This window comes from Macrotis lagotis, chromosome 3 (genome assembly GCF_037893015.1).
Source record: "Macrotis lagotis isolate mMagLag1 chromosome 3, bilby.v1.9.chrom.fasta, whole genome shotgun sequence".
NCBI classification, from domain to species: domain Eukaryota; kingdom Metazoa; phylum Chordata; class Mammalia; order Peramelemorphia; family Peramelidae; genus Macrotis; species Macrotis lagotis.
This window is the reverse complement of record NC_133660.1, coordinates 115478249-115503364: the sequence shown is the minus strand read 5'-3', so window position 1 is coordinate 115503364 and position 25116 is coordinate 115478249. Positions and strand designations below refer to the sequence as shown.

Here is a 25116-nt window from a genome sequence, read left to right as displayed (position 1 = left end):
AAATATCTGGGTCATTAAAAAAGGTTCAATCTGAAAAATATAGAAAATTATATAAATGTGCATGTAACACATGACAATTTGCAATGCTATACATTTGTTGTGAATAAATAGAAATAAGTAGAGGATGTATTAGTCTACAAAACCAAAAAAAAAATTAAAACATGACTCTTCTTAAGTGACACAGCTATGATAAAAATGTTAAGATAGAATGCAGTGGTGCTCTATGAAATATGCCAGTATTCCGGTCAGCTGCTGCAGTTAATGTGAGAAGTAATCTTATGGTACTGTTTATTAATAGCAACATGCTTGGAGAAAGGCTACCATTTGCACTGTACACACAATGCACTAAACACTCCCAAATGCAGAAAGACTATGGAAATAGAGTTTAAAGTACAAAAATTAAAGAACTAATGAAAGAAGCAACTTCCTCCAACATTTAAGTTGCTTCACAGCAAATAATGAAGTCAAGCATAAAAGAGTATCAGTTCAAAAGAGAATAAAATTAGTATCACTATTTAAGTTGGTTTGCTTTAAAGAGATAGTTACTTTTTAATAATAATACTCTGACTAAAAGTATTCTAATTTCCATTTCTTTACATGACCACATAGGAATTTACAGTGAAACGAGACAGAAAACAGTATACAAAATTCTGCAATAGAAATTATCATTCCTAAAAAACAGCCATAACATTATTTCTTTTCTTGAACATCATCAAGAAATTGTTTTGGCTATAAATTTTACACCTCCATTTGTTATCTTTCAAGGGATTTGAGGAAAATGCAAATATATAAACAATTTACTTCAGAGATAATGAAGGTTGACTTTTCATGTCTATACTAACTTTGTAGAAGCAAAACTGGCCATGGGAACTCCAGAATATCCCCCCTTCCCCCCCCCCCCCCCCCCCCCCCCCCCGCCCCGGTGCAGACCAGTAGATCCTCTGTATTTGAGATGAGATGAGAACAACCTGGGATATGGAGAGGTTAAATAATTTGTCAAATTTCATAGAACTACTATGTGCCAGAGAGAGCTCTTGAACCAGAGTCTTCCTATCCCTTGACTATTCACTAGGTCACAGTGCATGTACTCTTGGACATAATTACAGTACTGAATGAATTTTAAAATACAGTAGCTGGAATAGTTGTTTTAGTAGAATAGAATAATATGATCAAATTCCATCAGTTCTTTTGCAGAACTGTGCGTCAATGGTTTGATTGGCTGAATGCTGAATTATTTGGATAGACCGAGATATTCTGTCAAAGGACTAGAGATAGTCAATCAGTTTAAGATATTTTCAGACTGAGGTTATATGCACATAAATTTTCAAGTCAAAAAAGCACAATGGAATTAGCTATCTTAGAATGAGAACAAAATAAAGTATAACTTTTTTTAATATAAGTTTCTCGAAGATCATCAAACTGCTAAACAATTATGTTTTGGGTTTTTTGTTTTTGTTTTTACAAGGCAATGGGGTTAAGTGGCTTGCCCAAGACCACACAGCTTTGTAATTATTAAGTGTCTGAGGTCACATCTGAACTCAGGTCCTCCTGACTCCAAAGCAAGTGCTCTTATCCACTGCGCCATCCAGCTGACCCCCTTGCTTTACAATTATGAACAAAAATTTCACCCAAAAAAAACACAATGCTGGTATTTCATTGCAATATTATCATAAAAAACATCTTCTAATCAAAATTTGTTTCTAATTTTCTATATTAAAATTCTAGCTGTGCTTCCCTACTCATACTAGCATAGTAAAGTAAATAGGGTACTGTAACAGGAGTTGGGAAATTCTGAGTTCAAATTCCACCTCAGTCCTGTACTAACTGTGTGAGCTTGGGTAAATCATTCAACACTGCACCATAAAATGAAGAGGCTGGACCTAATTAGCTCCAGGCTTTTGCAGGTTTACATCTCCTTTAAGCATTTTTGTTATAAAGTATTAATTCAGCAATGTTATGAGTATGGGTTAGCACAATCTGTAACTGGTTAAGATAACATCTTGAAAAATCACTCCTTTATGAACACCAAAGTCTCCCAAACAGGCACAAGTTTTGAAAAATTCAGTTTCTATAACACATGAAATTTCATTCATGAAAGGAGAAAATTTTCTAAGTGCATAACAATTAGAGGATATATAAATTTTGTTCCAAAGTACTGTTTCTAAGTCATTTGTTTGAAGAACAGAATATCCTTTCCAAGAGAAATATTAAATGTAACCATTAGGTTCTCAAGCTATTTAATTACAGAACATCTGAAGTATTAAACATTTGCAATGAGAACAATTGCAATCTTCTGTATAAAAATAAACAAAAATCAGCACACAATACCTTTTTTATTATTGTTGAATGCTGATGCTTGGGGGAGCAATGTTTTATTAAAAGAAAATAGGGGGGCAAAACTTGGGTAAAGATCTGAAAATTAACTTCTGGACATTTTCAAGGATTTTAGAGATGGAACATAAGTCCAATGAAGGTAGGGGCTATTTTGTTTATATCTTTATATTAACAGTGCATTACATATATTAAGTACTTCATATATACTAGTCAACTTGAATAAATAAATGCTAAATTGATGACAGATTCTTTTCATTATATAAATTTTACTGCAAAATTTAAATCTGCTGGCTGTTATGATCGAAAACAGTCTAAGACCTCAAAGAAGTAATGATGAACAAATGCTATCCACTTCCAGAGAGAGAAATGATAAACTGAGTGCAAACTGAAGTATAATTTTCCCTTTATTTTTCTTGCTTTTAAAAATATAGCTAATATGGAAATATACTTTGTATGACTTCACATGTATACCACATTTCCCCATGTATAAAATGTACCCTTTTTTGAAAAATTTGAGGTTCTAAAAACTGGGAGAGTCTTTTACAGTGGTTGTAGATTTTTTTAATAGCATTTCCTGCTTTTTCACACATGTCTCATTGTTTCACATGTCACTGGTCTATTAGGTTACCTTTTACCACATTCTGCCCAGAAATGACTCAGAAAAGATTTTTGTACAGTGCTGAATTCAAGTTCAAAGTGATCCAGTTTGCAAAAGGGAATAGAAGCCGTTTTACTGAATGCCAGTCTGGTCCTCCTCCAACCAAGAAAACAATTCAAGACTGGCAATGGTTAGAAGAAACCTGACTGAAAATTCCACTCCAGAAGAAAGTCATGAGAGTCAAGGCAGCCAAATGGTCTGAGTAAGAAAAGCAATTGAAGAGATGTATAAAGAGCAAAGGGCCTCTGGAATTCACACACAAAGATGGTTCAGCAGGAGGCCAGAAGAATTGTGATGAAAAAGAAGTGGCTGATTTCCAAGGAGGACACAATTGGTGCTTCAGGTTCATGAAATGGAATGGACTAAGCATGTATTCCATGCGCCACACTTGCTCAGGGAGAGCTTGTAGTCAACCACAGACCAGAACACAAACAGGAGAGCAGTCAGAGCCTCTTCTATGACAGTGATTCATAACGAAACACAGATGAGGATGAGCTAATAGATGGGAGTTTGGACAGTGATGAGGAGTTGCATGAATTTTATGATGAATAAAACTTGATTTCAATACTTTATATACTATTTTTTTTCAAATTTCAGGTCCCCAAATTAAAATGTGTCTCATACATGAGAACATCATATACATGGTGAAATACAGTAATTGATATCATATTGCTTACTACCACAGTAGGTGGGAAAGGGGAGAGAGAATGGAATGGGTGATATCTACCTTTATATGAGTCTGCTTTTTCCATGATGCTGGCATGTTATTGATATTATTTACCAATCATAATCTATCTATTTGGATTTATAAGTGGAGGAGGGAGGGGGAATGAAGTTTTTTGAGATATCTAGACAAGAATTAGGGATGTGTGCACAAATAACTATGAGAAATAAACTGGGAAGGGAAGGAAGATAGATAAGGAATGGGAGAGTTTGTGGATGACCTGAAAGGGATTGAAAGGTAGTACTTTCTAGTTTATTCTCCAGGTAAGTCAATAAGCAGTGCCACTAACTCAAGACAGCTTGGTAACTGGCTTGAAGGTCTATATTTAAATGGAATGGGATACAGTCATTACTTCTTCCCCCTACCTGTCATCAAAAATTACTGGCAAGCAGTTACAAATTCTACCTCAAAAACATCTCACAACCATAGATTGCTTTCCATTTGTAATACAATTATTTCTTTTCAGGATCTCCTTCATTACCTTTTAGCTAGACCATTATGCTAAAGGCTTAAGGATACAAAAGAAAACCAAGCCAGACACTCCATAATGACAGCAGTAAAACTGATAGGCAAGAACAACACAGAAGGACATGTGGTCAGCGAGGACAGGTAAGTCAAAGTAAATAGTTCCTAGACTCCTAAGACAATTGACTGATGCACATCTTTTCCAGAGATGGTCAGAGTGGTGAGGTGAGTCAGAGGTCCAGGATCCCAGAGATAGAGCTGGGGCTAGAGATCTAAGGTGGAAGCTGGCTTTATACAGAACAGCATGGAGAGGATCCACTTTCTCCAATATCACTTCATTGATCATTCTGGTCAAAATAATTTACAATTGGCATCCCTGGGACTTCATGAAGCCTTGTGATTCTGCCATTTCGGGCTCTTTACAGCCTGCTCCAGCCTCCCTGAGGCCTCTGGCATCAGTCCATTTCAGATATATTCTCATAGAACTCCCCTTAAAAGGGACTCAGGCAGGGAGACCTGAAATTGGGATCCAGGTGCAGATTCACTGCTTTTTTCTACTATTAATTAGGCTTTCCTTCATTCCATGTCACTCTCTGAAATGACAGCTCACATTCCCATTCTCATTTGCTCCCTTGTACTCCATTATGTCACTGGATGCTATTTCTTTTCTATACATTGTAGTCACTTTTAAGAACAGTGCACCATAAACTATATTTTTCAATCTCCTATGCCTATCAATAGTATCGTAAAAAAAAATATTTTTAATGAACACATGTTTAATTGAATCATATCATGTTCGAGAAGTTGCATGTACAACTCAGGAATGTCTTATAACAAAGAGCAAATATTATACATAATATAAGGCTTTAAAATCACCCTTAAACTGTCAACTATTATCTAGTTCACACTGTTGTCTTCTTTGACCAGCTTTCTGTTTAGCTGTTGAAGACTTTATAACCATTATTAGAAACTCCATCAAAAGTAAAAAAGGTAAAAAGACATTGCAGGAAATTACTTCTGGAGAAATATGGGAATACTGGATGAATTGAAGTTCCAGATTATCTGTAAGAAAGTTCAAATATATCATGAAAATCAGACTGTGAATATCAACTGCAAAAGAACAAGCTTCCAAATTCTTCCAAATGATGTTCAAGTATTTTTTCTTGGACTAAATGTTTTATATTCCCATGTAACTTGATATTGATTTTTTTAACAATCTAAAAAAATATAACTTGGAAAAAATATACTTTGAAGCAACATCATTTGCCATCTTCCTTGACTTAAGAGCCCCTGGCCAGACTTCTAGTTGTTGGCTGAGCCTCAAAGATCTCTAAAAAGCTATGTACTTAATTCTTTGTCATTCTAGCAAGTTCTCCACTGTCCTTCTTCTGTACTGCCACTGTTCAGAAAACACAATGAAGGGTCCAATAAACTCCAACCCATTGCTGAGGGATCATTATACCCCACCCACCTTCCTTGGCCATCCTCCTCATGTTGGCAGGAAATGATGCTGATGCCTCCTCCTACACTTTTAGTACATGATTCATATCCAAGGGCATATGAGGCACTAAAGGGCAATATTCATCTATAAACGATGGCAGTCGACTTTATCTTAAAAAAATAGAATAACCAATATTTAACCAATTTTCATTGAACATAATAATGTTTAATAACATATTTTAGTTGAGTACTTAGACTATTTAAATATGGAAAATAATAACTAAAAATCTAGTTTTAATTTCAAAAGGTAAACAAATATTAATTTATTTTTCATACATTACACTGATTATAAATTTCATGAAAATATTTCAAGAAGTGAAATTAATTCAAATAGTAATTGTTGTCATAGTCGGGTGTGAGCAATTTTAAAAATATCACAGCATTACATTTAAGCTAGTCATTTCAAATATTATTTGTTTCAACTCAAAAAGAATATGCTGACTCAATGTTATTGTTCAAGACAACCCAGAATCTAATTAAGAAGTCTTCATTTTAGGGGCAGCTAGGTGGCGCAGTGGATAGAGCACTGGCCTTGGAGTCAGGAGTGCCTGAGTTCAAATCCAGCCTCAGACACTTAATAATTACCTAGCTGTGTGGCCTTGGGCAAGCCACTTAACCCCACTGCCTTGCAAAAACTACAAAAGAAGAAGAAGAAGAAGAAGAAGAAGAAGAAGAAGTAGTCTTCATTTTTAAAACTACCACATTAATTTAACCACAGCTCCTCACATACTATCACCATCAAAACTCCAAATTACAGACAGCAATATATTTTATGTGCTATGACCATTTATAGTAAACCACTTGAGAAACTGAATATATCTAATGTACAAGATTTGAAGGACAAGATCAGGTTTCCCAGATTAGTCAATTCTTTTTTCAAAGTATTTCAAAATGTATTTATAAGATTTTTTTTCCTTTTAAGGATTTAAAGAGAAAAAAACTTTAACAAAAGAAAAAGCTATTCAACCATTTCAATCTGACATAACCAGAAGAAAGGAAATTATATTAGCCCATTCCCCCATAATGCTAATACCTCAAAATTTGAAATAACAGCAGTCAGTAATCCAACTGGAAGTCAACCAAAAGTATAGTCTATATATTCAAATGTCAACTTTCTTATTTATAGTTATCTCATTAATATTGCTGAAACAAAATTATCATTTCTGTAATATTGGTAAAAGCTAAATGAAAATCATCAGCAACAATATCCTTGCATAAATATTTAGAACTTTAGAAACAATTTCTGTATTCCAAAAACAAACTTAAAGTTCATCTTTTAAACTTAAATTGGTACAACCTGAAGGGCAATAAATTGTGGTGCTTTTAAAAGAGACACCACCAACAAGCATTATACGTTCAAGGAGTCAACAACTTTGTCTCATCAAAACTTTTAAGAATATTTTAATAATAAAAGCACCAAACACATTTACAAAGTCAGAAAACTTACATAATAATGAAGCCTATTGTAATATATTATAGTAATCTTTTAGAAATATATTTAGCAAGGGAAAAAATAAATTTGCTGGAATTTCAACTCTAGAAAATAAACTTTTATTTTTTTAATTCAACATAATAATTCTGTAAGTCTCACCTACCAAAGTAATAAATTTATTATGATCTAAATTCGATGAGAAGCTTTCAAGCTTAAATCATAGCAGTGGTATTCAAACCACTACCATTCATAGTAGAGAGTATGTAAAATTCTTCAGTGAAACAGTAATGTTGGAATGGGGAAATGTAGGAAGTTGTAATTAAAATATTTCAAACTATAAATACATAATAGTTTAATTTTGTTCTTATATGGTACCCATTAGGGAAAATAAGATTGGAAAAGGGAAATGAAACACACACACACACACGAAATATATTGAAGAAAAAACTTAGACTAAAAAAGGATTTTATGAGCTTGTTTTATTTTTAAAAATATAAAAGAACCCAAGTTTTTAGTTCATTTATTTTAGACCTATACTCTCATCACCAAATAAATAAAATGGGCAGAACTTAAGAGTTATTATATACAAACATCTACCTAAATTCTGGCCAGTCAAGCTATCTTGTTGAAAAATTTACTGTATAAGTACATTTTAGGCCTAATAACCTACTATAATAAAGAAAACACTAATGATAAAAAGCTAAGATGAAAATAAAACCACCATACTAGTTATAATTCCAAAGAACTAATTATTAAATTGTTATATTGCTTTAAAAATTATATTGCTTTTTAAAAACCCAAGAGAGATAGATAGGAATTTTAATATGAGGGTTAGTCACAAAATAGCATAAATCCAATTCTACAGCTACTTTAACAGTCCAGGATTGTTGTATATAAACTGTATCACAACTTCCACAGAGTTAACATGCTATTTTTATATTCTGCAACAGCACATACACACATGTATGTATGTTTCTATTAAGACTGAAGTTCGAATTTAAGAAATAGAATAGAAAAAATAATGCACATAGTTTTAAATATTTCATTTCTGGAAAACTTTTATTAGGGACCAATCTATGTGTATAAAATAGCACTTAATATTCTTGGTTTTTTTCTGGAACAAATAATGTAAAAGCATGAAGAACTTATTTTCTTTTTGTTTTATATATTGTTTTGCTTTATTTATTTAATAAGATTTCAAAATGTATACCAAAATTAGTACAGTTATATGATCCTTACCACATAAAAACAAATATAGACAAAAAATATGGATTAGTGTAACCCCTCATATCCCAATAATAAAACAATCCAAACATTATGAAATGAACAGATACAGTTTCAAACACACTCTATTCTTTGATTTTCAAAATTCTGTAATGGGTGGCTAAACCATTTCTGTATATTTATTCTTTAAATAACCATTATACGCTCATATTTCACAACCTTTCCAGACTTACCCGTCTTCGGCAGAAGGGGAGGCCCTGGGCAATGATGCTAATGCTAAATATCTTCATCACAGTTTGGTGGGGTAGAGGCTCTTTTGCATTTTTGAGATCAACAGGAACCAAGCCATGGTTTATAGTAGTTTTTCCTGGTTTTGACATTTTAAAAAACTCACAGTTGTTGATCACTTTATATGTAACTCCAGCACATTGCTAGGACCACTAGTGACCAAATAAAATACTTCTTCAAAAGGAAAATAGAGTCTAAGAACCCAAAGTTCTGCTTATGCCTTTCAAACTTCTCCTTCTAATGTCCTGACCTGTCTGCTGCTTGGTAAAGTGCAAACTATCCTAGAATAGCCAGGAATTATAAACGACTGAAGTGAAAGCAGTCTGCTCCTGCCAGTCAAACAGCTGGTAGACCTCCCATGCAAAGTCAGTAAAGCACACGCTACTGAAAGTTGTGTTAAATTGCAGTGTCCACCTTCTAACATGGCAACTATGAACCAGAGTGCTTCTGAAAAAATGAAAAACCTTTCTTTGCCAACATCTGGACACTGACCCATTCATCTCATCACTGAATCTCCCATTATCTTTCCTATCCAATTATACTAAAAGGATAAACATTTAAAGGACATTTAAAATTAATCAGAGGTGTACCAAACTGAAATAACATGGTATAGTGGATGATGGATCTCAACAAGGTCAGAGGACCTAGGTTTGAATTCTAACTAGCACTTTCCACGTGGGGGTCACAAAACAAATCATTTCATCTAAGTCTCACCTTGAGGGTTTTTTAACTGCAAAATGAAAAAACTATAATGACTTCCAAGATTACTTGAAGTTTTACATCAATGAATCAACATGAATAAACACATAGGCACAGACTCTTCCATGTACAAATATGGTCAATAGAAAGACTGTTAGATTTAGTATTAAAAGACCTGGGTTCCATTCTGAGTTCCAGAGTTTAGTTGTCCCAAGACCTTCCTAAGTCTCTCATCTTCCCTATATCTTGAGATTATTATGAAAGTAAGGCTTCATAAAATCTATAGCACTGGGGGCAGCTAGGTGGTGCAGTGGATAGAGCACCAGCCCTGAAGTCAGGAGTACCTGTTTTCAAATCCAGATTCAGACACTTAATAATTACCTAGCTGTGTGCCTTTGGGCAAGCCACTTAACACCATTGCCTTGCAAAAACTAAACTTAAAAAAAAAATCTATAGTATTACAATTCTGTATGGTTAATTTAGATGTAAGTTTCAGAGCATGACTAAAAGAATTCTTCCTTTTATCAATACATTCATTTCCTTCTTACTATGATACTGAACCCACTCCAATGAATATGAAAATTTGATATTAATATCCTCTTTCCATATATAGCAATTTTCAATTTCTTCCTAGATTATATATTAGTTAGCATGTATAAAACACTTTGAAGTTCACAAAGCCCATTAAATATCATATCTCATTTGATCCTCACTAAAAAACCTGTAAGGCTGGTGCTAATATTTTATCCCCATTTTTACAAGTCAGGAAAGTGAGGCTAGGAGAGGTTAATTAATTTACCCAGGGTCACATTAATAAGTGTTTGTAGAATGATTTAAATTCAGATCCTCATGATGCTAAGTTCAGCACTGTACAACCTAGCTGCCTATAATCTCATTCATATTATTTAGAAAAAAAATTTTCCTTTCAAAACACTTATAAGACAGCTAAAACGTAAGTTTTTGTTGTTATTCAGTCATTTCAATTGTTACAAGTCAAAATAAATTTCAACTTTTTATGATCCCCTTTGGGGTTTTCTTGACAAAGATACTGAATGGTTTGCCACTTACTTCTCCAGCTCATTATACAGATGAGGAACTGAAGCAAGCAGGGTTAAAATGACTTGTCCAAGTTACATGGTCAATAAATGTCTGAGGTCAATTTGAACTCATGAGGATGAATCTTCCTGATTCTAAGCCCACTGCTCTATTCACTCTGTCATCTAGCTCTGCAAAATATATGTTTGCATTTTAAATATCTAAATTTAAAATATGTAACAACTATTTCTCTGTTCTTGGTTTCCATTCAATGGACTCATCATAGCAACCCTGGGTTCTAAAGCATGTGGCAGAAGAAGGGCAAGCTCCAGCAGGTGCCCCATCAATTGGGAAAAACTCTTTTGGAATCTAAGCAGGGACAAATGGAAGAAAGTTTGCAATCCTTACTATAGTAGGTGAGTGATCACAAAAGTACCATCACAGAGCCTTACAGTGTTCAAGAGTTTCTATCTAAAACTACTCTGTGCTGGGGAAGGAAGAAGTAGCTAAAGAAAAGGAACTATCAGATCCACTTCCAAGCCTTCTTACAGTCTCCCTGGCCTTTAAGAAGCATTTCTTGTGCAAAGGTACCAGGGATAAACCACCATAAAAATTAGTCTCTAAATTCAATGAGTTTAAGGTATGTCAGGGGAAGTTCTGTTGGAGAAAAACAATAAAGACAATGATGAGCATAACAAAATAGAGTAAATACAAAGTAAATGGGGGGGGGGGGATGGTGGAAGCATCAACTACTGAGAAAGAAAGAAAAGTCTCCTAAAAGAATTGTCAATAGTAGTATATGTAGTTACTAAGCTGGGCACTGGGGTACAAAAACAAACTTAAAAAATCCTTGCCTCTGAGACTATTACACTGGTATGTTATGTACAGTTTGTTGTATAGGGGTAGGAGTGGATTGTAGGATAAAATATGAGAAATAAGAATAGGGACTGGATCAGTAATTTCCCTCCTTCCTTCTTTCCTTCCTTTCCCTCCCTCCCTTCCACTTTTCCCCTCCTTCATTCACTCTCTTGATATTTCAATCTAGAAACTCATAAACTAATAACTTACAATTCTTAGCTCTGACTATTCAAATACTTCTGGTGGGAAATTAATGAAAAAGTAGATTTTTTAATTCCATAAAGAAGGATATATATCTTATGTTATTTATATGCTATTCTATAAAAAGGAATAAAATGTTCAACCAGAGCTAAGTTTTCAGTGATTCAGCTATAAAATAATGAAATTAGACAAACTTATATCTAAGGTATCAGAACTCCAAAATTTTAGAGCTACAGGACTTGGTATGATCCTATCTAGGATCTTCATGTTTCAGATAAGGAAACTGAGTTTCAAGTGAAATGTGACCTGAAGACATGAATTCCAAAGTTCTAAGGCCGGTGCTTTTCCCACTATCTCTAAAAACTATAATTATGTGAAAGACATGTGTTTACATTGCATACAACCAATATGACTATTCCTCAAAATAGGGAGGTGTGGAAAAGTAGAAGAGGAGTGAATTTAGAGTAAGAAGCTCCTCCCAGCCACTTGCTACCTGTTTGATCTTGGGAAAGTCCTTCACCTTGGTGGGACTCCATTCCCTCCTTTCCAGTTATAGGTCTATAATCCACTCTTTCAACCTGTACCTAAACAAAAACTACCCTTGTCATATTCTCAGTTTTGACTTAATGATGCCCAGAGACAAGGAGTTTACTGTCAGCTAAGACACTCCATTCTGGTTTTGGACACTTCCTAAGTATTGGCAGGAGAGCACTTTTACACTTAAATCTCGTTCATTTAGTTGAAATTATATAGCCCCAAGTCCTAGTATTGTTTCAGACTCTTATTAGCTATCTGATCAAGAATCAATCACTTAACAGTTCTCAGTCTCAGTTTTCTTCAATTATAAAATGGAGACCATAATAGTTTTTATCCTCAAAGGGATATTGTGAAACTCAAATGAGAGATTAAAAATTAACTATTATTATTAACTGATGCTTTTATGGAAGATTCTTTTGTAACTAAAGAAACAGCTACAGAAGGACAAGGTGATAATGAGACTACTGATCATTTTACACCAAGTTTTCCAACCTCTACAGAATTATTTCAATTTTTAATGATATTTTAAAATTTCTTTTTTACTTTGAAAATATATTTTTAAAGTAAAAATGAGCTTATTTTTTTTTTAATGTATATTAGAGAGGAAGCTAGGAGACACAATGGATAAAGTACCAGTCCCAGAGACAGGAGGGACTAAATTCAAATCCAGCCTCAGACAATAATTATGTAGCTGTGTAACCTTGGACAATTGACTTAACCCCACTGAATTGCAAAAACCAAAATTTACATACACATATACATACATCCATACATGTAAATATGTATAAGTATATGTGTATATATGAATATGTTAGACATTGAATCCTCAAAAGAGGCAAAATCAGAATTGGGAATATGTGCCTTTTTATCACTACTTTCCATGAGACTAGGTCACATAAAAAAGGTAATTTTAATTTAATATTAGTTTTTATATTTGCCAAGCATTAGTAAAGGGGGGAAAAACAATAAATAAGGCATGTCTGGGAAGAACTTTTAAGTTTCAGAGGACATAAGACAGATAAATAAGACTGACTTGACTGTAGCTAATAATAAATTTAAGTCATACTTACTAGTTAACAACTGCCCTCAACTGGATAAAATATGCACTGCAACCCCATGAAACAAAAATCAAAAAGTCTTATGATTATTGGAGTCTCCTGGGGGGGGGGGGGGGGGGAGAGGGAGGGTATGGCAAGACTATGTAGAAAAAACTGCTGAGTTATTTTTTTCATACAAGTTTGGAGATATTATTCTATTATTCTAGGTTAGACAAGAATTTACATTAGGTAAGAAAAATAAAATTACAGTGTCACAAATACTACATCAAAACATTATTACTGAAGTAATGGCTTGTTAACAGTCTGCCAAGAGGAGGAATAAATGAGTTATAACTCAGAGTAATGATTAAAACACTGCAGATTGGAGCTATAAATACCAGCTTTGAACAAGTACTTTAAACCTCAATAGTTTGGATGGCCAAAAGCTATGGTTATTTTAAAGGTACATTCAAATTCTTCAGAAGACAGTTCCAAAGTAGTCAGTATTGCTTGCTGAGAGGTATTTCATCTTGAGTTATTCCAGGGTTATCTTGAGAGAGAACTTTGAATTTATTTTGGGAAAATGGTTGCTATTTCTATTATGACCTATAACTACATTAACCTTTGGCATAAGCTTAAATTGGGTTAACAACAAAAGTTGTGTTTTATTTTTTTAAATCCCCATTGCCCTCCAATTAATTACAAACTGTGTAATACAACAGCTTACCCTTTATAAAGCAGAATCTAGTTGGGAAGAGTAAACACACCCTGTAAAAAGTTCCTCTTGTTGACTGACATTTTCCTGCCCCAGGAAAGTTGAGATTTAAGTGAAAGGATTAAAAAAAAAAATAAGAGTTATAATTTTCACCATTAGGGAGCTCTAGAAAAGAACCTTCCATTATCAATGTAACAAGTAATCTCAGAAAAGAACCTGAGACTTTGAGTGCCTTGACAAGGGCTCGTCCACCAATATGTGTAATAGGCAGAAAACTTGAACTTGAATCTTCCCAACTCCTAGATTCATTCTCTTTCTCTCTTCTCCCAAGAGGAGAGGATCTGGGAAATAGTTCTGCCACCACATTTAAGCTTCCTCTGAAGTCATTCATTAGTTATTATCTTCAAAAACTTCTTATCAGGGGCGGCTGGGTGGTGCAGTGGATAGAGCACTGGCCCTGGAGTCAGGAGTACCTGGATTTCAAATCTGACCTCAGACACTTAATAATTACCTAGTTGTGTGGCCTTGGGCAAGCCACTTAACACCATTATCCCATTGCCTTACAAAAAGTAAAACACACACACACACACACACACACACACACACACACACACAAAACTTCATATCAATACACCTTTCATCAAAAAGGCCCAAAACACATAAGTAACTGGCTCTAGAACTCACTATGTAACCCATGGTATGCATGAGAAACTTTCAGAAGAATACAGCAAATGGAATAAAGCATGGCAAAAACCCTCAACTTAAAAAAAAACCAAAACTTTGCAAAGTCCATGCTAAAGGAAGAAGTGACCTCTAGGTATGGTCATTATTTATGAGAGCTAACAGACATAATAAAAAATGCCCCCCCCCCAGCCCTTTAGGGTAAGCAAAGCATTTTGTATACATTATCACATCTGATTTTTTTTTAGATTTTTTTTTCAAGGCAATGGGGTTAAGTGTCTGAGGTCGCATTTGAACCCAGGTACTCCTGACTCCAAGGCCGGTGCTCTATTCACTGCACCACCTAGCCACCCCACATCTGATTTTCAAAACAATCCCGTGAGATAAACAAACTAGTGGTACTAATATCATTTGACAGATGAAGAAACTGGGGATCAGAGAGGTTAAGTGATATGTTTGTGATCATACAGCTAATTTCAGAAGTAGGATTTAAGCCCAAGTTTCTCCTTTGACAAAGATGAGTGGTCCTTTTTCTAGCTTAAGCTTTTTTTCTCCTAATAACAGCTGACATATTTGTAGCTCTTTAAGGTTTGAGAATTAAATTACAAAATATTCTCACTTTGAGTTTCTCATTAACCTTATGAGTTAGGGATTTGAGATACAAAAGAGGAAGAGACTTAGAAAGTACATGTGATGCAAATGACCAGAGTCATATAGTCAGGGGTAGTATGTGCATCTATGTTTTCTTGACTCAGGTTCCAGCATGTCTGTCTCACATTATCTCTCAAAAAAAAAAAAAAGAATTTTTCCAGAAAATAATTATATAAGGAGATTACAATCTAGAAGACAACAATAAAACAGCTAACATTTATAAAGGATTTTAAGGATTTCAAAGTTCTTTACAAATATCTTCAAGAATCACTAAAGCTAAAGATATCCCATTTAAAATACCTTGACTCTGTAACCTTTTGGAAAATTTATAAATTAAAAAAATATTGCTTCATTTAGTTTATTTCTATTTCCCAATACTCAGTATAAAAATAATTCACAGACCTGACAATGATTTGTATATTTAGAAGCCAAATTTCTAAACTAGTAACTCAAGTTGTTATATGAGAAATATATACATGCTAAAGATAATTTAAATAAAGTTATACCAGCTAACAGATTTAAGTCACTTAAAGCTGCTTTTCACAGCAGTTGGCAAATGCAAAAGGGAAAAAAATTTGTCCTACATTAAAGTAACGTATTTAAAATTGAGAAATCAGTTGAGAATGAAAGAAAAGTATAATCTATTTAATACAGTCTAAAACCAAAATAATCTACTGAATTCACTATTTTAAGGTTCTTATTTTAACCCTAGTTAAAAAGTTTTTTTAAAAAGGTGAACATTTCATATTTTTACTGCACTATCTAAAATATCCAAAATACCTACTCTGTTATCAATATAGATAGTGTTTATAAAATGCCTTAAAATGTTTGTAATAATTTTTTTTTCTAACTCTGGAGAGATAAGTATTATTCCCATTTTACAGATGAGGATGCTAAGCAGAAGTTATCTTGCCCAGGGCCACACTATCCATTTAAGTCAAAGAAAATAACAATTCAGTATTTCATGAGTAAATTTAGGGTGTTTTTTGGTAACAACAATCTTCTAAAATAGCATGGCCAAAAAAACTTTATCAAATTATCCATAAAGACTAAATTTGAATTAAATGTCCTGATATTGAGACGAATTTATGAAAAAAAGACAGATATCTATGAACAGTCCAACAAATAATGCTTTCAATTAATTGGGGTCATTTCTCAATACAAAAGAGAGTTTTGGGGCTAATCAAGAACTTTGTTTGAATTTTGCCTCAAGGTATCTAGCTGTGTGACCTTGAGCAAACATATTTTTCCACTTATACCAATGAGAGTCAAGCAAATTTATCTTAACTTTATTAATTTATTTTTTCTAATAGTAGAGAAATTTTGGTTGCTTATTTTGGTAATGCGGTGGGGTTAAGTGACTTGACCTTGGGCAAGATTGGCCACGTTTGAACTCAGGTCCTCCTGACTACTGAGCTGCTTCTCTATCCACTGTGCCACCTAGCTGATCCATAGGAGAGAAATTTTGTGAAGCAAAACTATAAAAGGTGGTGAGAATAGTTTATCCCACTACAATTATTCAATTTAAGAAGTGAAATGTGATTTCATTTCTGACAAATTCTCATTATTTAAATTTCCCATTTTAATGGTTATATTACATATGTCTGAAAGCTACATTAGCCTAGAATATTGCTGTTTAGAATATAATCTCTTAGAGAGCTCTCTTGCCTAGATTTTTGTCTGGTTTTTTTTTTCTTATGCACATGGTTGGTGCTAAATAAATGCTTGTTGAAATAAATAGAATGTATCGCACTTCTGGTAACCTACAGTGGAAGTTCCTTGAATGGGAAGCAGAAAAAACAAGGGAATAGGCATTCTCTTAAATTACTATCAAGGAAATAAAAGTGGAACATTTCTCCAAAAATGAACAGTATGACTATCACTTCTTTCATAAAAAAAAATAGGTTAAGTGCTCACTAAATGTAGAGTCCACTCAAACTTCCTTCTTACATCAACATATTCTGGGGTTAGAGAAAACTCAAGTGGGAATGTCTCCTGGTTCTGCAAGTCAAAGGCAGATGGAATACATTCAAGAGAACTCTTGAATCTCTGTAGTAAACAAAGCTGATACATAAGTAATGCAAGAGAAAAATGGGGATTTCTGTTTGTTGCAAGAACCACAAATGCACCTGATACTTGATATGAAGTATTTATATTTGAATACTGTAAAAGATGTCAACAGTACACACCCATAGCAAATGCTTTAAAGAATATAACAGTTTAAATGTGGATGAGACTAACACAGAGAGTCCAAATGTTAGATACATAGCATGGACATAAATTAGCTATGTAAATTACTGCACATATAAAACTTCAAAAATATTAGAACTTCAGCACACAGGAGCTGAATATTCATTCTGAGTACCCTCTCCCTTGATCTTCCCTCTCATCTATCACCTATTCCCCCCCCATTCACTTCCCCCACTTATACCATCGCTTTCTTCTCATTTTTCTCTAGGGTAAGATAGATTTCCTCACCCTATTAAATGTGTATGTTATTTCCTCTCTGAGCCACTTCTGATGAGCATGAAGGCTCACTCATTCCCCCTTGCCTACCCCCCATCCACTCCATTGAAAAAGCTTTTTCTTAACTCTTATGTGAAATTTCTTAGATTCTTCTTCATCTCCTTTCCTTCCTCCCAGTACTTTCCTATATCACCCCACTGACTCCATCTTTTTACTATTATTATTCCATTATATTCCACTCCTTCTTATGTCTTATCTATGTATGCTCCTTCTAACAGCTCTTATAAATGAGAAAGTTCATATGAGTTATCACTATCTTCTTCCTATGCAGAAATAAAACAGTTCAATATCATTAAGTTCCTCATAGTTAGTCCTTCTCTTTCACCCTCTCTATGGTTCATTAGAGTCCTTGGAGATCAAACTTTCTGTTCAACTCTGGTTGTTTCAATAGGAAAGTTTGTAAGGAAATGTTGTAAGTCCCATTTCATCGAAAGTCCATCTTTTCCAGAAAGAGGATGTTCAGTTTTGCTGGGTAGTTGATTCTTGGTTGTAAACCAAGATCTTTTGCCTTCTGGAATATCATATTCCAATCCCTACAAGCCCTTAATATAGATGCTGCTAGAACTTGTATAATCCTGACTATGGAGCCTTGGTAGTTGAATTGTTTTTTCTGGCAGCTTTCAGAATTTTCTTTTTGATTTGAGAGCTTTGGAATTTGGCCATAATATTCCTAGAAGTTTTTCTTTTGGGTTCTCTTTCAGGAGATGACTAGTGAATTCCCTCAGTTTCTATCTTATCCCTCTGCTTCTAGGATCTCAGGGCAATTTTTCTGTATTATTTCTTGAAAAATGAAGTCTAGGTTCTTTTCCTGATAATAGCTTTCAGAAAGCCCAATAATTTTTAAATTATTTTTTCTGGATCTTCGAGATGAGATATTTCACATTTTCTTCTAATTTTTAGCTTTTGGGGGGGAAGAGTTTTATTTCTTCCTGATTTCTTGCAGTCATCAGCTTCCTTTAGTTCCAGTCTGCATTTAAAGGAGTTATTTTCTTCGGAGAGCTTTTTTTTATCTTCTTTTCCAGCTGGCCAATTCTGCTTTTTAGGGCATTCTTCTCCTCATTTGCCTTTTGTTTTGCTTTTTCCATTAGGCCTAAACTGGTTTTTAATATATTATTTTCTACAGTATTTTTTTTGTATTTCTTTCACCAAGTTGTTGATTTGCTTCTCAAGGCTTTTCTGCATTGCTCTCATTTCTCCTCCCAGTTTTTCCTCCACCTCCCTTAATTGCTTTTCAAAGTCTTTTTTTGAGCTCAGTCTGAGTCAATTTTCTATTTCTCTTGGAGGTTTTTGATACGGAAGCTTCGATTTTGTCATCATCTGAGTATGTGTTTGGATCTTCCACAGGACTAAAGTAATTCTCTACGGTCAGATTCTTCTTTGTCTGTTGTTTACTCATTTCCTCTGCCCAAGACTAATTACAGCACTTCCAAGACTTTGGGTTTTTTTTTTTTGTTTTTTGGGGGGGACACCCCACTGGGACCTTTATTCCTCCTGTGCTTTGATATGTAGATGACCACCTCACTTACCTCTGCCATGGAACTGTAAGGAGGAGTCCTGCTTGGCTATCTTAGTATGGAAGTCCAAACTGCAACCTGGATCAGAGTGTAGGCAAACAGCAGTATCCTACCCCAAGGGAAAGCAGAGAAATTTCTACAGTCTTCCCTGACTCCCTTACCGTCTGTGGGCTGTACTCTGGGGGTACACACTGCTTTCTGTGGCCAGTGCTCCCTCACTCCACACTCTTTCTGGTGTAGCAGAATTCTCTCCACACCACTTCAAGCTGTTCCAGGGCTGTGCTGCAAAGGAGGCTTTTTCCAACCCCCAGTCCTGGTGAAGCACACCTTTCCTGCAGAAGTTCTAAGTTATCTTGGACTGAGAAAATGTATCACTCAGTCGTTCTGTGGGTTCTACCCCTCTAAAATTTTGGCTAGAGTCATAATTTGTTGGCTTTTGAAGTTTTGGGGGGAAGGAGCTCCCGGGAAATGCTGCCTTCACATCGCCATCTTAGCTCTGCCCCCCAAATATTCATTCCAGAGTAGTTTTCTTTGGGCAATTTTTTTTAAAGTTTTTTGCAAGGCAATGGAGTTAAGTGGCTTACCCAAGGCCACACAGCTAGGTAATTATTAAGTGTCTGAGGCCAGATTTGAACTCAGGTACTCCTGACTCTAGGGCCAGTGGTCTATCCACTGTGCTACCTAGCTGCCCTGGCAATTAGTTTTTAATGGATGAAATGTGAGTGCTTTTGTTCTCATGGCCTAATGAACTGTGCATCAGCAGAAAAGACATCAATATCTAAAATGAAAGGGTGATATATTAATTATGGATACAGGATCTCTTTATTTTAGGAATTCTCTCCATTGATGCAGGTTATAACACATTCAAACTATCCAATTTGTGAAACTCTTATACATGTCCATAAGTTTGCCAAAAATATGGATTAGCTATAAAACTTTTTGTTAAGTATTTTTCCAAAGTGAAGCATAACCAGACAACTGGAGATCAAATTAATATTGTTAAGAGATAAGATAAATTTCATTTTTGGTAGTAATAAGGGTTTCAATAATGTCTGTCCTTCATTCTGAAAGAATATCATGATATCAGGGAGATGATATCATGACAAGCACTTGAACTGGATTTGAGTGAGGAGGGACTGTCCTAAGTCACCAGCCTCACTATCTCCTTCAGAGTCATCTAGGTCCAATGACCAGAGAAAATCATGACATCTGGAGAAGGCCCTGTATGTGACACAATCAGGGTTAAGTGAATTGCCAAGGAAACACCACAGTGGCAAGGGTCTGAGGCTGGATTCCAACTCCTGTCATCTAACTTCAAGGCCAGTGCTCTATGCATTGTGCCACCTAATGATACTAAAAAAGAAATTAAAGGATCCATTTTATGGATCTCATTTATAGACCCATTATAAAGATTCTCATTTTACAGAAGAGGAAGCTGAGGTCCAAGATGGTCAAATGTCTTCCCTGAGATCACACAGTATTAGGTGACTGTGAATTAACTGAAATTTTGTTCCTCTTTATCAACCAGTCATAAGTTCAATACATCACTGGAATGACTTAGCCTTTCAAACACATAGGTATCCTCAGAGTCATATATATGTGTGTGTGTATGTGTGTGTGTGTGTGTGTGTGTGTGTGTGTGTGTGTGTGTGTACTAGAAAGAAACAGACTACTTAAAATTATTTTAATTTACATGATTCTGTGAGATTTTATTTGGTTTTGTAAACATGATCTGGGCAAGTTAGCTTAGCTGGTTATGATATCAAACTAATGAGGCAAAGCTTGCCTGGATTTAATTCTCAAAAAAGCTTATTAATTTCACAGAGAGAAAAAAATGAATAGAATCCCCCTTAACTAATGAAATTATTATTAAACCACAAAGAAAAATAACCTCAAAAGATTAAATCTGATCAGTGATATAAAGGGAATAATAAACTCATATCTAAAAGTTTCGCAAACTAATGATCAATTTATTTTCTTATCTAAACTCTCCTTTTCCCTACTTCTTTCCCAGCTCCACTTCTGATTTTTCAAATCTTTGCATACACATCATTCATTCCTTAAAGATGCCTCCTCTAATTTGTGATCTTCTGCTTAGCCCACTATTTTCATGAAGAGTCTAGCCTAAGGGGGGACTAGGTGGCACAGTGGATAGAGCACCAGCCCTGGATTCAGGAGTACCTGAGTTCAAATCCAGCCTTAAGCACTTAATAATTATCTAACTGTGTGGCCTTGGGCAAGCCACTTAACTCGATATGCCTTGTAAAAAAAAAATCTGCATCAGAAGAGAAAGTTTCTAGACCAGAAGTTCCCAATATTGCTGAAATCTAGGGTCTGGAACAAAACTAAAACCAAATCTAATAATTCACCCACCATTATAGCTGTGTGGTCTTGGGCAAGCCACTTAACTTCACTGCCTTGCAAAAAACCTAAAAAACAAAAAAGTCTAGGCTATCCATGTTTCCTACTCTCCTCACTCTACTCTTGATTATTTAGATTCCACCCTGTACCACTCCCATTCCTCTTTCCAACTCCAAGTTCTGTGTTATCTTCCCCCATTACAAAGTAATTTGTATTCCTAGTTGGCACTAAGTGCTTAACCTCCAAAAAGTACTTAAATATTCTCTATCATTTTATCTGTATATTCATTCATCAACAATACAGCCATCTTTGGAATTTTGAGAATTTAATTTTAAGAATTTTAATTTCTTTCTCCAAACTTCAAAGGGGAAACAGGAAAAAACGATGAAGAAACTGAGCAATTTGTTACAAGGAAATTTTGTCATGGAATGACTTTTTCTAAAATTTTTCTCAAAGACAAAAGTAAAATTTAAGGTTTCAATTACACAAGGAAGTAAATCTATTTTATATTTATAATTCAATATGACTAGTTTCCTTTGTAATTCTACATATTTCATTTTATGCATTTAAATATTATTCTGAGAGGATTTAAAAGCTTCTAAGACTTTCAATGGGTTCTAAGATATAAAAAAGTTAAGAAGCCCTGATCTAGACCCAAGACATCTTTGAGGCCTGGGGCAAGCATATTGTTTTCCATGTCATTTCATTTTGAATAGTCAAAAGAAACAAAAGAACCCTCAGATTAAAAGAAACCCAAGCAAATATCCATGAGGATACAAGCTTTTGTTTAAATAGTTGTTAAGCTCAGTAGTTACCTCCCCTCTATGAAATGAAGAAGCATAAGAAAGATAAAACATAATAAGCAAACACAGAGCACCATAAAAGAAGAGAATATATAGCAAATAAAACCACAGTTTACCATATTTCTCCTCACCAGCAACCAGGAATATGAGATTTTCCCACAAAATAACTAAGGGATATGAGAAGGAAACTGAGCTAATGACAACTTTACCTGAAGTAGGATGTAGGACACGAATGTATACTGAGTCTCCACTGCAAGAGATAGTGGCAGACGGTTAACCTGCTTTGGATGGAATGGTCAGTGGGCCTCACATTCCCTTGATCAAAAACAGTTAGAACAGCATATATACATGCTCCAAAATCTTTCTTTCAATGTATTATTTCAACATCTAATTTAGAAATGTTACATTAAAACTCCAAAAATATTACATCACAACACCAAAAGATGAGAAAAGGAAAGAGCATTTACCAAATACATTAGGAAACTTTGAACACTAAATACAATTTGGTGCACATGCATGCCCTCTACTGCTCAAAAATGAAAAGGGTGATATGAGTGAACTAATTGTTTCCAGCTAGAACTATGAGTCTATAGAACATAACAGAAATTGACTTTTGAAATTATTCTACAAATGCAGAAACTAGTGAAGTAAAAAATGAATTATGAGATAAGTTAATGATGGGATCAAATTCCCAATTTCTAGTTAAATGTTCTTTCTACTATATTATAATTCATTCCTGGTTTTTTGGGGGGGGTTATTTTTTTAATCTATTCTTTTCTACTATCCCATGTAACTAGTAATAGAACATTTCAGAAAATAAGAAGCTATTCATAAATAAAATATACAATATAAATAAAAATATAATAAAATATATAGGGAATAAATATATAAAGGGTCAGGTCCATAACTAAAGGGGTATCACAATGACAAGTCCTGCCCCAAAGAACCATATTTATTTTTAAACAATCCCCCCCACCCCCACATGCACACACCTCAAATTTTAGTTCAAGTAATTCTCACTCATATAACTTTTTCAGATTCCTCAATAGTATACTGAAAGCTTGGAGTTTGGTGATGACAAGCATAATTTTAAAAGTTTGCTTTTCTAACTTACAATATGCTTTCTAACTTACTATATATGCTAAGGCAGGGTCACCAAATAGTTATTGGCATTATCCCCAGTACAGTGCTTTGTCATTATCATAAAAATCATTAATTTTTAAAAAATAACTATTAAACACTTAATATGTGTAGCATATGTTAAATAGTATAAAACAAAGTAAATATAAACTAGCTAAAACAAAACAAAAAATAAGTACTTTACAGAATTCCAAAAATTTCAAAGTTTTAAAAGGATTCAGAAAACCTAGTCTGTCTAGTACCTGAACAAGAATCCTTTCTACAATATCCCTTACAAGTGATTATCTAACCTTTACTAGAAGAACAGCACATGGGGGCTGCTCAGTGTTTGCTGAGTAAATGAAATAGTGGGCAACAGTACAACCTGACTATGATGGGTTTCTTCCTTTGTACAACTGGCCCTTGAGCTTATCTGAGAGTTATTTGGGCAGAAGAAGCAATACTTGACAAATAGTCTTATGTTAATTAACCATACTTCCATGGGTCTTCCCATTTCTAAAACTTATATGAACCCCCAAAGAAAATTTGGAATTGGACTAATTTACTATGATACTTTATTAAAAATTATTTGTAAATCTTTTAATACAATAATGGTTTCAGTCATATTCTTTTTATTTTTGTATGATGTTTTCGTGCTCATAGTCATATATATTTCATCACCTTTTCACATTGTAATTTGAGCCTTGATAAGATAAAATATTTTTTATGAATATAACTATATGTAAATGTATTTGTATATACACATACATTATCAGACAGATAGCATTTAACATTGGTTTTATAAAAATTCTACCTGTCTTTTCTTGATTCCAATCTTCTCATCATCAACTTTTCCACCCTGACAGTGAAAATTAAGTGGAATAAACAATGTGTTATATTATACCAGAAAACTGGAAGAAAAAGATTATCATACAGCTTTGAATTATGATGTTTTCTCTATTACCAAGATAAAGAAGTTTATAAGAAAATGAATAAAGGCTTCAAATTAGTGGTACTTACCATATATATATATATATATATATATATATATATATATATAGATATATATAGAGAGAGAGAGAGAGAGAGAGAGAGAGAGAGAGAGATATTTTATTTTAAGGATTTCTAAAAAATTGCTTCCTATTTTCTTTTACTTTGGAATCATAATTATAAAAATCTTTTCATTATGGCTGTTAAAGAAAAACAAAAGTATTTAGAAATCCTCAAAGAAAAATAAAATACCAAAACATTAGAACATATCCATAACATTTAATTGGTTGACTTATTCTGAAAGAATGAAAATAGATTTACCCAAGCCTTTTTCTGGACTAGATCATCATTCTCAAGATGCCATTCTCAAGTCTAGCAATTATCAGAATGATTCCTGATTCACAATTTATAATGCATTTGGTCAAAATTTATTAAGTGATTACTTCAGGGAGGCATGTTGAACTTTAGAGAAAGAAAAGAATAACAAAAGTATATTCTCTGTACTAAAGGAGTTCATAGTCTAATAAGGTTATATCTTTTATAAGCAGTGAAATTTTCAAGAGCTGTCTGGATACTTTATGTTTCTTCCTTAAGGATATGATTTCTCTCTCTCATCACATTCAATTTGGATCAATGTATACTATGGAAACAATGTAAAGACTGGCAAAATGCCTTCTGTAGGGGGTGGAGGAAGGGAAATAAGACTAGAGGGAAAATTGTTAAACTCAAAATAAATAAAATCTTTATAATTAAAAAAATTTAAA

At 34.1% G+C, this 25116-nt stretch overlaps 1 protein-coding gene across 5 annotated transcripts in view; it reads right to left on the bottom strand.

Moving 5' to 3' along the window:
* FBXW7 (F-box and WD repeat domain containing 7) overlaps positions 1 to 25116 on the bottom strand; it is a 127966-nt gene that overhangs the window by 67097 nt on the left and 35753 nt on the right. Inside the window, exon 1 of one of the 5 annotated variants that reach the window (XM_074229132.1) lies at positions 8571 to 24150. The exons of 3 other annotated variants lie outside the window; for them this stretch is intronic. In XM_074229132.1, the coding sequence (XP_074085233.1) occupies positions 8571 to 8717 (147 nt within the window). In that variant the 5' untranslated portion in view covers positions 8718 to 24150. Of the gene's footprint in view, positions 1 to 934; positions 5244 to 8570; positions 24151 to 25116 lie in introns of those variants that run through there. One more of the 5 variants, XM_074229133.1, reaches the window with a different exon arrangement.